The sequence below is a fragment of the Myotis lucifugus genome, unplaced genomic scaffold, assembly GCF_000147115.1.
Source record: "Myotis lucifugus unplaced genomic scaffold, Myoluc2.0 scaffold_283, whole genome shotgun sequence".
Classification (NCBI taxonomy): domain Eukaryota; kingdom Metazoa; phylum Chordata; class Mammalia; order Chiroptera; family Vespertilionidae; genus Myotis; species Myotis lucifugus.
This window is the reverse complement of record NW_005871331.1, coordinates 1,309,365-1,322,700: the sequence shown is the minus strand read 5'-3', so window position 1 is coordinate 1,322,700 and position 13,336 is coordinate 1,309,365. Positions and strand designations below refer to the sequence as shown.

Below are 13,336 nucleotides of genomic sequence, written 5' to 3'. Positions count from 1 at the left end.
TTTAAGAGGAACACCTGGGATTCCAGCAGCTTCCGTGTCACTCAGCCAAAATCCCGCAGGTTTTTGCTGGGACCCTTTGCTCGGCCCGTTTTGTGCCTCTGCCCTCCTACTAGTCTCAACGTTCTTTCTCCTTCACCTCTCTAGGTGCAGGACTTCCATTCAGCCAGCTTCCAGGCGGTTCTGAACGATGGCTGTTCTGTATTTTAGCTATAATTTTGATGTGGTTGTGGGAGGCGGCAAGTACAGGCGTTTGCCGACGCCACCATCTTCCCAATTCAATCTCTCAAACAAGCTCCAGCTGCTGACAGCGTGCCCCAAACCGATCAATAAAAGGCCCGAGACCCGGCTCTAGCACCAGCTGGCCTTGCTTCACAGCTGGTCCTCACGGCCAATTGGCCTGGGGTCAACTCCTCCCAGAGACACCAACAGCAATCAAGGATCAGCTACAAGACTGTGCACACAGCCCACAGAGGGGCGCACCTAGAGGGCCCAGCTCAGGCGACTGGGGAGGCTGAGCCGCTGGGCCCTGCAGGACACCTACTGCACAAGGCCACTCGACCAATTCCAGGAGACGTAGCTGCTCTACCTAATACATAGAAACAAACACAGGGAAGCCGCCAAAATGCCAAGACAAGGACACATGTCACAAATGAAAGAAATGGAAGCAAGTAAACTACTAGATACGGAGTTCAAAACCACAGTTATAAGGTTACTCAAGGATTTCAGGAGACTTTCAAAGATTGTAGTGAGAATGTCAAAGACATGGAAAAGGACCAATCAGACATTAAGCATTCAAATCCATATCTATCAACAATCGGATCTAAAAATCAAAATAAACAAACAAGAAATCTAATGAACAAAATAAACTGGTGAATAAAACAGAATCAGAGACATGGAAGCATGGGACAGACTGACAATCTCAGAGGGAAGAGGCGAAGGGGGCGGGAAGAGATTGACAAAGATCTTACCTATGGACACAGACAGTAGGGTGGTGAAGGCCTGGGGTGGGGCGGGAACCAGGTGGAGGGGAGCAATGGGGGGGAAAAAGAGGGACCTCTATATTACTCTCAACAATAAAGATTAAAAAACAAAGCAAAAAACCCATGCGGCCTTCAGAGGAGAATAGTGTTCGGGGACTGGGGAGGCTGAGCCACTGGCCCTACAGGACACAAGGCCGCTCTACCAATTCCAGGAGACATGGCAGCTCTACCTAATACACAGAACCAAACACAGGGAAGCCTCCTGTGGGAGCTGGAGAGGCCGAGAGGACGAACAGAGAAATGTGGTTACGAGTTGGCAGGGCTGGAGGCTCTGGGAGGGATGTGCCTTGATCCCGAAGCAACAGGAAGCCACTGGAGGGTTTTATCCAGCAGGCAATGATCTTGGATTAAAATATTCTGGTAGCCGAGTCGTTTGGAATGGCTGAGGTCAGAGGAAGGGAAGCCATGAGGGAGCTGCGGGCCTCCACCGGGGAAGCAGCAGCAAGGCAGGCCAGTGGTGGGGTTGTAAAGACGCTGAGAAGGTAGTGCCAACAGGGTGTGGACTGGGCGAGGGGGCGCGGGAAAGCCTGCAGTGGTAGGGGGCACCTGAGGGGGCACCTTCACCAACAGGCGTAGAGGCGAGATGGATGAGCTCAGGGCTGGGCGGGTTGGGCTTTCTTAAAGCGTAGCAGGGGGTGAGGGGGCCCAGGGCCTAAAGACCTTGCTCATTCAGTCAGACACTGGAAAATGTGCCCCCAGAAGAGGCAATCCAAGAGACTGGAGGGGACCCTGGAGCGGGTGGAGCCTCGGGTGCCTGGAGAATTGACGATTTCCTGAAGCAGCTGCTGTCCCCCGAGTTAAATGCTGGGATAGACGGGACCCAGAGAGGAGGAGGGAGGACGGAGAAGGCTCTGCTGCATCCGGCCACAAGGAGGCCCTGCTGGGGTGCTGGGGGCAGCAGTGAGGAGAGGGGCGGGGGGCACGGAGAGGGAGCCAGCGTCCAAGCCTGGCTTGAGGCACAGGTGTCACCATCTGGCTCTTCTCCACGGCAGCCGCCCCTTCCTACATCCACCTTTCCAGATCCTTCCTATGGTGTGAGCCCCCAATCCCGGTCCTCCCGCTCTGCCCATGCCCCTGCCTGGAATCCTGGAAGGCCCGGCCCGGGGTCCCCTGGTGGGACAGACTGCTCCGCCCACAGCACACTTTCCGCAGCCTCCGTCCCAGGAAGACACCTGGGAGTCCTGCAGGTTCTCGGACCCAGCCCGCTCTCCCCTGTGTGTCTGAGGGGGGTGGTGTGTGTGTGTGTGTGTGTGTGTGTGTGTGTGTGCGCGCGCGCAGGACCAGCCTCCTCGCAGGCTCCTGGGGCCTCATCAAACCCCTGCGCAAGAACAGAGCCAGGCCAGGTCATGGAAGCCATTTATTTATTGGTTTGTTTTAAAAATATGCATCTTATTTACACACGAAGTTTGGTGAGAAGTGCTCGGTTAGTTCAGACAACAGCTGGCACCTGACGCGCGTCCCTCCCTCCTTCTTCCTACCCTCTTCTCCCCTCCTGCCGGCCAGTTGTGCAGTTCTAGAAAAAAAAAAAAAAAGAGCCACACTAAAAGCTAAGGAGTCGGGCCTCGCCCGTCCTTGCCCGCGACCACACCGTCCGCAGCTCCTGGCGCTGCCAGCGGCCAGCCCCGGGCACCTGTCTCAGGCTCCGGGCTGGCCACCCAACACCACGGGCTCCTTCCGGCAGCTGGGCTGGCAGCCGGCGCCTCCCCAGCCGCATTCCCGCCCGTGAGTGCAGGGCGGGGGGGAGGGGGGGCGGCAGGCATTCCTCTCCAAGGCTGAGAGCAAAGCACAGAGATCTACAAAAATAAGATTTCCACTGGGAGGAGTGTCACTGGGACAGTTCAAACCTTGTCCCGCGCTGGACTCAGAGGGAGCAGGGGCAGGAGGGAAATCACCAGAGTGGAGTGGGGCTGGGGCTGGGGTGACAAGGAGAATTGTAATACTTGACTCACTGGCAACGCCACCGGCACTGCCATGAGCTCAGAACGTCCAGCCCTCTGACAGCTCGGAGAGGTAGGTTGGGAGCAGCCCGTGTCCGGCTTCCCGGGCGGCCTGTGAGGTTGGATGCCCCGCGGAGGTGGGCGGCCTCGCTGGAGAGCTGGAAGGGGCAGCCCGGCTCCTGCCTGCTCAGGCTCCGCCCACCCGCCCACGCTGTCACTCTCAGGGTGACAGCTCTCCACATGAAAAGATTTGCATATGCTAAATAGGATTGTCAGCAGCTGAAGAGGCCCCTGGGGGGTTACTGGACTAGAAAAAGTGTTTTTCCCTGAAAAGGCCTTCGGAGGAGACCTGCGGGACAGCCTGGACCCTCCCCCAGGAGGTCCTGTGTGCAGGTGCCACCAGGACCCCACGCTGAGCCGGAGGGGCTGGGCCAAGGCCACACTGCTCCCTTCCCAAGGGGTCCCAGCCTGCTCACCCCTGCCTAGGACCCAGGCTGCCCTCCCCACTCCCACGCGGCTGCGTTTGGAGAGAAGCTGGGACCACACAGGAATCACCTCGCCCCCATGGTTAGAGGGAGAAAGTCCGGCAAGAGAACTGGCCATGATAACAGGTTCCCCTCTTCACATGGGCTGAGGGCTGTTGAGCTTCTTAGCCCCAACTCCACGGTGCTCAGCCTTCTGTACCCGGCCTGTGGGCAGGGTCTGCCAGGCTCGGGAGCAAGAACAGCTGGGTGCCAGGCTGCGGGTGGGCCGGCTCCCTCAGGCCCGTCAGTTTTATGTTAATACTCGTACAGAGGCCAAGCTTCAGCCCCCAGGACCAGCCCTGGGACCTCTCTTCCGGAAGCCTTATGCTTTTGTAGAACCGACCCTGCGAGGCTGCTTTTCAGTGTGTCCTACTAGGTCCTGCCTAAAAACACAGGGGAAAGCAGGACCTTGGGGACGATGGAAGGCCGGAGGGAGTCCCTCCCCGTTGCCAAGGCGCCACGTGGGGCTGGGAGGAAAGGTCTGTCTCCTTGGGGCTGGGCTCCCTGGCACTCGTCTGAGAGCAGCTGGTGTGTGGCCTGTGTGTGCACATGTGTGTGAGAAGAGGGGTTCAGCCCTCCTGGTCTACAGCCCGAGTGGCAGGGGACCCCCTTGCTGCAGTGAAGGCCTGTGGGAGCCACACCGATCCCACTGTGGGAGCCACACCGATCCCACTTCTGCGTTGGGAACAGTTCACACCTGCTCAGAGTTTGGAAGAGCAGTGTGAGTTGCTGCCCAGGTCCACGGAAAAAAACGTTAGTTCTTCGCTCAAGTAAAAAAATATCAAATATAATAAATTTATGAAAGCCATTCACAACATATACAGTCTTCGTTTTCTATTTTGCCGCAGCAGCTGGGGTGGGGTTGCTTTTTAGAGCCCCAGGGTGTTGCCTGACCAGACCAGGCCACTGGTATGAGTGGGGGTCTCCAGGGACAGGCCGCCCCAAGTGGTGGGCATGGCCAACTGCTCCCGGCCATCAACGCGGGTGCCATAGAACTCTGCCTTGTCGACCCACGGGGCTGAGGCTCATCTCTCACTCCTGAAGCCCCAAACAAAGAAGGCCCTGCAGGTGCTGGCTTCTGGCTGCACATGGGTTTGCCTCGAGGCAACAGGCTGCCTTTCGGGGTGTCTTGGCCAGCCTGGGCGAGGCTCACACCATAGACTCTCGGTCCCTGTCTGAGGATGCGGGGAAGTCCGCGAGATCTTCACTGCGGCTGTAGTCAGACACCCGCACCTGGAGGTTGTCACTGGTGGCCCTGGTGACACTGTCATAGGAAGGGGGGAAGGATGTGGAAGAGATGGAGGAGCTGGAGGGCGGGCCAAGGCGCTGGGAGAAGTTCTCATTCATCTTGTAGGCGATGAGGCCCTCTTGCTCAGGGGCATCCTCCTCGGAGAGGCCGCTGCTGCCCGCCTGCTGGCGGAAGAGGAAGGAGGCTTGTTTCATGGAGCGCTGCAGCAGGTGCCTCCGGAAGGCCCGCTGGATGATGGTGGCCGACACCTCCTCGTGCTTGCGCCGGAGCGTGGTGGTGATGGGCTCGTAGGAGATCTTGGATGGGTTGGCCGCCATAAACTTCTCCTCCATCTGGATCTTCAGGGCGTCCATCTCCCCGGACTCCCCCAGGACCCTCTTAGTGAAGGCAAAGAGGATGTCCATGCAGTGGATACGGTCCCCACTCACCATGGGCAGGTCCATATTGATCAGGCTGATCTGGTTGGGCTTGGCGATACGCAGCGGCTCAGACAGGGCGTCGGCAAAGTCGGACAGGGCCGTGTACTCAATGAACTGGGTGGCCTCCGGGTCGAACTTCTCCCAGATCTCATAGAACATGTCAAAGTCGTCCTCGCTCAGGGGCTCGGTGCTCTCCTCTGTGGCCACGCTGAAGTTCTCCAGGATGATGGCGATGTACATGTTGACCACGATGAGGAAGGAGATGATGATGTAGGTGGTGAAGAAGAGGATGCCCACGGCTGGGCTCCCACAGTTCCCCCGGGAGCCATTGCTGTTGGGCAGATTGGGGTCGCAGTAGGGGGGCCCCGTGTTGAGGATGGGGTTGAGGAGACCATCCCAGCCAGCCGACGTGGTGATCTGGAAGAGGCACAGCATGCTGTTGGCGAAGGTCTGGAAGTTGAACATGTCGTCGATGCCAGCCTCCCACTTGACGTAAGCGAAGTTGGCCATGCCGAAGATGGAGTAGATGAACATGACGAGGAAGAGCAGCAGCCCGATGTTGAAGAGGGCAGGCAGGGACATCATGAGGGCAAAGAGCAGCGTGCGGATCCCCTTGGCCCCGCGGATCAGCCTGAGGATGCGGCCGATTCGGGCCAGGCGGATGACTCGGAAGAGTGTTGGGGAGAAGAAGTACTTCTGGATGATGTCCGAGAGCACAGTGCCTGTGGGAAACAGCAGAGGCTGTGGCCACCCATGGCCTCTCTGTCCTCCCTCCAGACCAGTGTTGCTGGGTGGGATGCTCCACAGCAAGGGGCAGGGAAGAGGGGGCCCTTCCAAGAGGATTGGGTTAACTGCAAGGCCCTGCTCCCCCCCACCCCGCGTTCCCATGAATCTCCATTTCTGCATATGATCCAGAACGTGAGGACTCACGATTTTTGCAAAGTGCCTTCTCAGCCCCTTTGTTTCTTAGTCTCCTGAGAACACTGCAAAGTAGAGCTGTACTAGGCCTATCATCTAGATCATGGGCTCTGAGTCCTGAGGGGACTTGCTCGGCGTTTTGGTGGCCTCATTTGGGCCAGAACTCAGGCCTTTTACTCAAAGTGTGGTCTGAGGATCAGCAGCCTTGGGATCTCCTGGGCACATATCAGAAATGCAGGACCTCAGCTCTGCCCCAGAACCACTGCATGTGCACAAGCCCAGGAGTGTAAGAGGCACTAGCCTGGAAGTCAGCACTCTCCCCTATGCCATGCCATGCCACTCCATGTCACTCCACGTTACATCTCAGGCTCCCTGAGATGGTTCCCATCATCTTCTCAACTCTACTAGCTTCCAGGGTTTACCCACCCCTTGGTCTCTATTGACTGCTCTGGGCTGGGATTTTTAAGGAGCAGGGACATAACTTATAGGAGAAAGAGTGAAATTGACTTGCCTCATATTGGCCCAAGTGATTTTTCCCAACTCATTATAATAATGATGTCACTGGCTGACATGTGTCCAGTGTTTGCTGTCAATCAAGCACTGAGCTGAGCACTTTAAATCATCCATTAAGCCCTTCCAGTCACCCTAGAAAGTAAGCTGATACCCTAGCCTCATTTTCCAGAAGAGGAAGCTGAGAGGTGAGGTAACTTACCCAACTGGCCACCTAGTCAGTGAGAAGCTGGAATTTGACTCAGACACTCTGGCTCCAAGTTGACCTGTTAGCCGTGCCTCTCCAGCATGGCCAAGCACCGGGACCAGGAGGTGTTCCGAGGTACATGCTGCACCTCCCGAAGACTCTGAGACTGCCCATCATCAGCTCCATCCTACTGCCAATGTCCAGCCCCTCTTGGCATACTCTAGCCCTCACCCCTGCCTGGGACCTCACTGAGCATTTCCTGACCCTTCTCCCAGCTTCTAACCATCTGCCCATCACCACAGCTGCCTTAGCTCCTGCCTTAGCCCCTGCATTTCCCTCAAAGTTCACCAAGTGCTGGGACTGTCCACAGCAGAAAGATGAAAGTCAGTCACTCCAAGGCAGAGTTCCGTGGGGACAGGGTCAAGAGTTCAAGTGTGTGTGTGTGTGTGTGTGTGTGATGGGGGAGAGGTGAGGAATGCAGAGAGAAAAGAATGAAGGAGCCTAAGTGTACTTGGCATTAAGAACAGATCTCAGACTGGAGGAGAGACCTGGCCTGGGGAGGGCATCTCTGTTCAGACAACTGGTATACCCACCCACAATGGAGAGGATGACAACCACGAAGTCGAAGATGTTCCAGCTGTTGGTGAAGTAATAGTGCCGCAGGGCACCCATCTTGATGATACACTCGCCCGTGAAGATGACGACGAAGAGCAGGTTGATCTTCCCCAAGATGTTGATCTTCTCCAAGCTCTGGTCATCTGTCTCCACCATCATGGTCACCATGTTCAAGCAGATGAGAAACATGATGGTGACGTCAAAGGCCTGCTTGGTCACAATGTCGAATACGAAGCCCTGGTACTTGTTCTGAAAGGAGGGGCAAAGGATGGGCTCAGCAGGGATTTTGCAGGCCAGCAGGTCCCCCCTGTTGCTGACTTTGTCCAGATCGCCCACACTCTTAGTCTCCTGTCTGGTGAGGCCAACACCCCACCAGACCGCCACGGTGAGAGGAAGAAGTCAGGAGCTCTGGAACAGCCTGGCCCTCCTGCTGAAGCATATACCTGGGCTCCAAGGCCCAGCCCGAGGCTCCCTCTTCCTTCTCTGATGGATCTTCAGGAAGGAATTTCTCCTACTCTGAGTTTCCTTAGCAGACATTCTTTGAGCTTTTCTTTTTGTTCCCACTGTCTGAAAGCTCAAGGTCAAATTTAAAGGTCAATCCTAGTAATTGTATTAGCCCTCAGGTTAATAAATATTCTCCACTCTTTAAGGAATTGATTTTATTTACTCTTCTAACTATATTTGTGTCTTTGTTTGTAAGTCTCCCCAGATCTCTCTCTCTCTCTCTCTCTCTCTCTCTCTCTCTCTCTCTCTCTCTCTCTCTCTCCCCCACCCACACACGCACAACAGAGTATGGTGAAAAGAATCAGATGAAATTGATGAATTAGATTAAAAAATTGGGGCTGTCACTTACCAGCTGGTGACTTAGGTTATGTCACCTAATTACTTTGAATACTGTCCCGCAACCCTGCTCCAACATACACACACTTTATTGGAGAATGGCTTGGTCAGGCAAGGGAGTCAGCCTATGGAGGACCCAACACGCCTCCTGGCCCCACGCACCAGGGGATCTACCATTCAGGGGTTGTAAGAATGAGGCGATGAATGTGGTGGGGGCTGCAAAGACTGCCCTGCTCTCCCTGGGGAAAGCCTGAGCCCTTGCAGGGGAGGAGGGGCTCACTCAGAGGCAGATGAGCTTCTATAGGAGGGGAGTGTCCCCTGGTTGGCACAGCCTGCTCATGCCTGCCTTATTACCTCTATGAGACTGAGACCTCTGTGTATAGTCAGACGCCTGACTACACTGGACTGGCTGGGGGCCCCAGGCTGGGCCAAAGACCGTGAAGAGGCCATGATAGTTGGCGGTGTAGTATGGGAGCTCCCCAGGCTCCCCCTCCCCAGAAGATCCTTCCCCCTCTTGCCAAATTGGGAGCAGGCTCACCAGAGGCCGGGGGATGGGCTTCTGGGGCTTCTTGGAGCCCAGCTTCTTCATGGCGTTGTAGTACTTCTTCTGCTCCTCTGTCATGAAGATGTCCTGGCCCCCTAAGTGCAGAGAGACAGGCACCAGACTCATTTTGGGGTTCTCAGAGGCTCCAGCACGGACAGTACAGGGATCTTGCTTCAATAATGAGGTGCCAGGACCAGTCACCCCCTCACTTCCTGTCCCTCTAAAGTATGTCACTATCCTGCACCACAGATTGCTCCCCGAAGTTGCTTTTCCAGGAGGCCTGTCCCCATTCGCCTTGAGATTTCTCTGGCTTTGTGACCTGCAAGTCCTGTCCCTATTCCAACCCTCTCACCTGCCCAACACAGCCAGGTTGGAGGTTCTCTCTGCTCACCTTGTTTACCTGTAAACCAATCATGCCCTCTGATGGAGCTCCAGGCAGACCCTGGCCCTCTGCACAGGCCCCGCCCATTATCCCTGATCATGGACCAGGTGACGAGTCCCCAGCCTCACCCAGCTTCTCTGGGGAGCCTCATCTCTCAGGTGGACTAGGGCAGGCCTGGGGCCCCTTGTTACACTCGTGTAGGCCTAGGCATATGACCTCACGGACACAGATCCCTGCCATTCCACTCCATCCAGCAGGAGCAAGCAGGACCATCCTCAACAGAAAGCCCAAATGGGGCCAGCAGCCGGAACCCTTGGCGCCCAGCCCTGCCAGCCCAGGGGGAGCCTGTGCTCTACGTATCTTTTTCTTCTGTTGGTTGAAGTTGTCAATGATGACGCCGATGAAGAGGTTCAGGGTGAAGAAGGACCCGAAGATGATGAACACAACAAAGTAGATGTACATGTAGAGGTTGTATTCCCACTGGGGCTGCTCTTCATACTAAGGGGGAGAAGTCAGACAGGGAGATCAGACAGGCAGGAGGTGGGCTGGCTGGGGGTGTCCACTCTGTGGGAGAGAGGGGCTGTCCAGAGGAAGGTGTGAGTGTGTGTGTGTGTGGGGGGGGGGGGGGGGGGTGGAGCTGAGAAGCAGATGGTGGCAGGTGAGGAAAGCAGGCAAGCCGGGCTCAGCATGGTTTCTGTCCCTAGGCCATTGGGAGGTTTGAGAATAAGGGGCATCTCTTAGTCTCCTGTGACCTGTCAGTGTGAATGGGTGGTTACAAGGACAAAGGAGAAGCTTGATCTTCCTGGGGTAAGACTTTAAGATTCAAGTAAACTACAGTTTCAAATTCAATTTGAAAGATATTTGAGAACTGTGGGACTCCTTGGGAGACCATTGCCCCAGGGCCAGGCTTGGGCATCCCAGAGAGGTTCAACTGCAGGTTGATGCACGGGATCGGGCCCTTATAGGGTGGGCTTTCAGATGTGGACCCTGATTCTCCGTGGCCAAGCAGCTGGGAGCCTTAAGTGCCTGACTTTGTGGGAGAGGCCAACCTACCCCCCTGGAGTCCACAGCCGCGTACATAATGTCCATCCAGCCTTTAAATGTTGCCTGAAAGGAAAAGACAAGAGTAAGAAAACCACTTAACTCTGCACCGACTGAGCTACGAGGGCTCCTGACTGGATAGGTGAGGCCAGGAAGTGGCCTCCTGCAAGAAGCTAGCAGCCCACCCCACCCCTGCGGCAGGGTCCAAATGGCTAGGTGGTCAGGCAAGGAACTTGTAGTTCAGAGCTGGTTGTGGAGGGGAAGCCAGCTGAGCAGACACCCCTCGAAGGCCACACAGTGGGGAAATAAGCTTCTGATGTTGGCCAAGAGACAAGTGAGGCCTGAAGGAGGTTGGCCCTTCATTCTGTCATTCCGATTCTAAGACACAGAGTCCTACAGCAGGTGTCAGGGACAGAGAGGTGGGGCTTGGGCTCTCTGTCTGGCTTAAGGTGGACCCCAGTGCTGACCTGGTCCCCTTGGTCATGCACCTCAGAGAACCTTGTGGCTTCTGCTCTATGGCCATTCAAAGGAAATCTCTGAAGAATCCCAACCTTCCCTCGTACTTAACGGGGGTCCTCTGCCAGTGGTGTGTGGGTAAATGGCTAACAAATGACTTTCTAGAAGGAACAAAAAGCCCTGATGGTTGCGTTTGTCAATTTCCCTGTGAAAATTCATGGCTGATTGCAAGTTGCCGAGGTGCAGCTACGGAACAGAGTTGGGGAGACATGCACAGGAGCACTGCGTTGCAGGATTCCCACTGTAGGGACATAATAGATGTATTAACCTCAAGCGCACAGACGATACTACATGGTGATGGTGAGGTTTCATTTTGTTTTAATATCATTTAGTTAATTATAAGTATAAGATATAATTTTAAATAACAGCTTGCAAATATCTGGCTGGAGCACACCATGGCAATGAGACAGGGCCTGGTGCCGGTTGCACTGTCTGCCCCAGTCTGGGCTGCGAGGAAGATTCGGAGAGTCCGAAAGACGGGCTCGGTGGGAGACCAACCGCCCAGTGGGTCTCACGTGTGTTCCTGGCAAAATCCACTCCTGCCCCAGCCTCCTTTCGGGGCATGAGTTTGTCCAAATGGTGCACGTCTGAGAGTTTTTATGAGGCAGATGGCAGATGGGGAAACTGAGGCCGCTCCACGGAAGGCAAGCTATTTCAGCCTCTTATGCCACGAGGCCCTCACCTGTCTGGAGGAGCCTGGAGATGCTTTGGAAACTGCTGAGAACTACCCAAGGTTATGAGATGCCTGCAACTAAATGCTTTCCTACCACTGAGTGGTTCTGTCTGGAATGGTAGGCGGTTCTCAGTCTATACCAGGGGCCTGCCCTTCCACGTTCTGACGTTCAGTGGGGCGGTCACAGGGATCGGAGGCTCTCAGCCTGTTCTCCATGAGTCTTTGGGGAGTCTTTGGAGAGCACTACCACTAGGACTTAAGGGGTGGGTGGAGGTCTGTTCCCAGGCGGGAGTCCCGCTGAGTTCTCCTTAGAGGCAGGTGTCTGAGCTGAAGACTGGGATAGCAAGCAAAGCAAGCTGCCGCTTCATGAGTCATGGTTCTGTTTGCATTTCCGTTGTTAAGGCGACTCGTAGGTTCATTTTATGGCATGTCAATGAAAACTCTGGAAAGACTGGGTAGAGCTGGGTGTGTTTAAACCTCACGCATCTTGAACATCGGAGATGGAAGTAGATCTATTCTTTCCAGCAACGCAGGAGATATCACTACTTTTTGTAACAGAGGGTGGCCAGAGCCCCAGTTTTGCTAACAGCTCAGCCCTGGGTGTCTGTGGGCTTTCAATTTCAACCTGTGCCATCACACTGCCCAACTGGCTCCTGGCTGGGAAGGTGGTTCTGCCTTAGTGCCCAACCCCATGCCACAGGTCTCGGAGGATGTGGCCTCTGCTCTGGAGAGGAAAGTCTGGGGACTTCCCAAGGAGCCAAGAAGTCTCGGGGGAACCCTGGCCTCCTTTGGGCAATGTGAGCCGACCGTGAGGATTCAGAGGGGCCCCACTGTCGCCCTCCTGCCCACACCACGTGTGAAGGCGCCTGTGGCTAGAGAACCAGAGGGAGGGAGGAAGTCCCTCCTCCTCCGGGACTTACCACCTGCAGCAGGGCCAGGTACCCAGCCCCCACGTTGTCAAAGTTGACTTTCACCTTGGTCCAGTACAACTCGCCGGTCATGTTGAACGACTCACAGTCACTCTTGTTGTTCACGAGGGTGTAGTTTAAAGGCATGTCCCCCTCCGTCTGGTTGATGCACCTCCCGAACTTCCCCGCGAAGAGGTTCACGCCCATGATGCTGAAGATGAGCCAGAAGATGAGGCAGACGAGGAGGACGTTCATGATGGACGGGATGGCGCCCACCAGGGCATTGACCACCACCTCAGGTGGACAGAGGAGAGACTCAGGCCCTGACGCTAGGAGGCCCTCACCTGTCCGGAGAGGCTTGGAAATGTTCAAGACCCTTTCCCTCCACCCCCAACCCACAGAACGCCCTGGCCATAGGTCCCTGGGGGGAGGGGCGCAGAACATTCCCTGTCCCCAAGGAAGGGCAACCCATCGCTGGAAGCCCAGGTGGGGAGTGAGGGGAGCGAGAAAGAACACACACACTCATCCCTGCACCCTAAAGTCTGATGCAACGCCACAACATCCGCCTTTCCCTTCCCGAATCCATGACCTTGAAACTGCATTTTCAACAGGGTCGTTGACTAGGCCAGAGACTGATGGGAGAGGGCCTCTGGAGATACACTGAGCTAAGTTTCTGGTTTATTTGGGGGTTTGCTGCTACTGGGTTGGGGGTATTCTCCCCTAAAGTGTGTCCCGGGAAGGCAGCCACTCCTCTTACCCTCATGCCCTCGAACCGGGACAGGGCTCGCAGGGGCCGGAGCGCCCGCAATGTCCGCAGCGACTTGATGGGGCCCATCTCCGAGAAGCCCAGGGTGTTGGCCACCAGGCTGATCAGCGAGACCTGTGGAGGCAGGAGGGAGACGTGGAGACGGCCCGGCGACAGACAGACAGGGGGAGCGCTCTCGGCCGCCTAAAACAGGGCTGGGCGTGAGAGGCCCCGTCTTTATGATTCCCGACTGGCTTCTCGGGCACAGGGCGAGCCTTCCTGGGGCCC

General features: G+C 55.9%; 1 protein-coding gene across 8 annotated transcripts in view; it reads right to left on the bottom strand.

Annotated features, from left to right (window-relative positions):
• Positions 1 to 4,216: 4,216 nt before the first annotated feature.
• Positions 4,217 to 13,336, bottom strand: part of SCN5A (sodium voltage-gated channel alpha subunit 5) — a 60,646-nt gene continuing 51,526 nt past the window's right edge. For 2 of the 8 annotated variants that reach the window (XM_023763403.1, XM_023763402.1), the window contains exons 19-25: positions 13,061 to 13,183; positions 12,316 to 12,597; positions 10,219 to 10,272; positions 9,526 to 9,663; positions 8,778 to 8,882; positions 7,378 to 7,648; positions 4,580 to 5,891 (exon numbers count right to left, since the gene is read on the bottom strand). In XM_023763403.1, coding sequence (XP_023619171.1) covers positions 4,651 to 5,891; positions 7,378 to 7,648; positions 8,778 to 8,882; positions 9,526 to 9,663; positions 10,219 to 10,272; positions 12,316 to 12,597; positions 13,061 to 13,183 — 2,214 coding nt within the window. In that variant the 3' untranslated portion in view covers positions 4,580 to 4,650. Of the gene's footprint in view, positions 5,892 to 7,377; positions 7,649 to 8,777; positions 8,883 to 9,521; positions 9,664 to 10,218; positions 10,273 to 12,315; positions 12,598 to 13,060; positions 13,184 to 13,336 lie in introns of all 8 variants that reach the window. The other 6 variants (XM_023763405.1, XM_023763406.1, XM_023763408.1 and 3 more) reach the window with 5 other exon arrangements.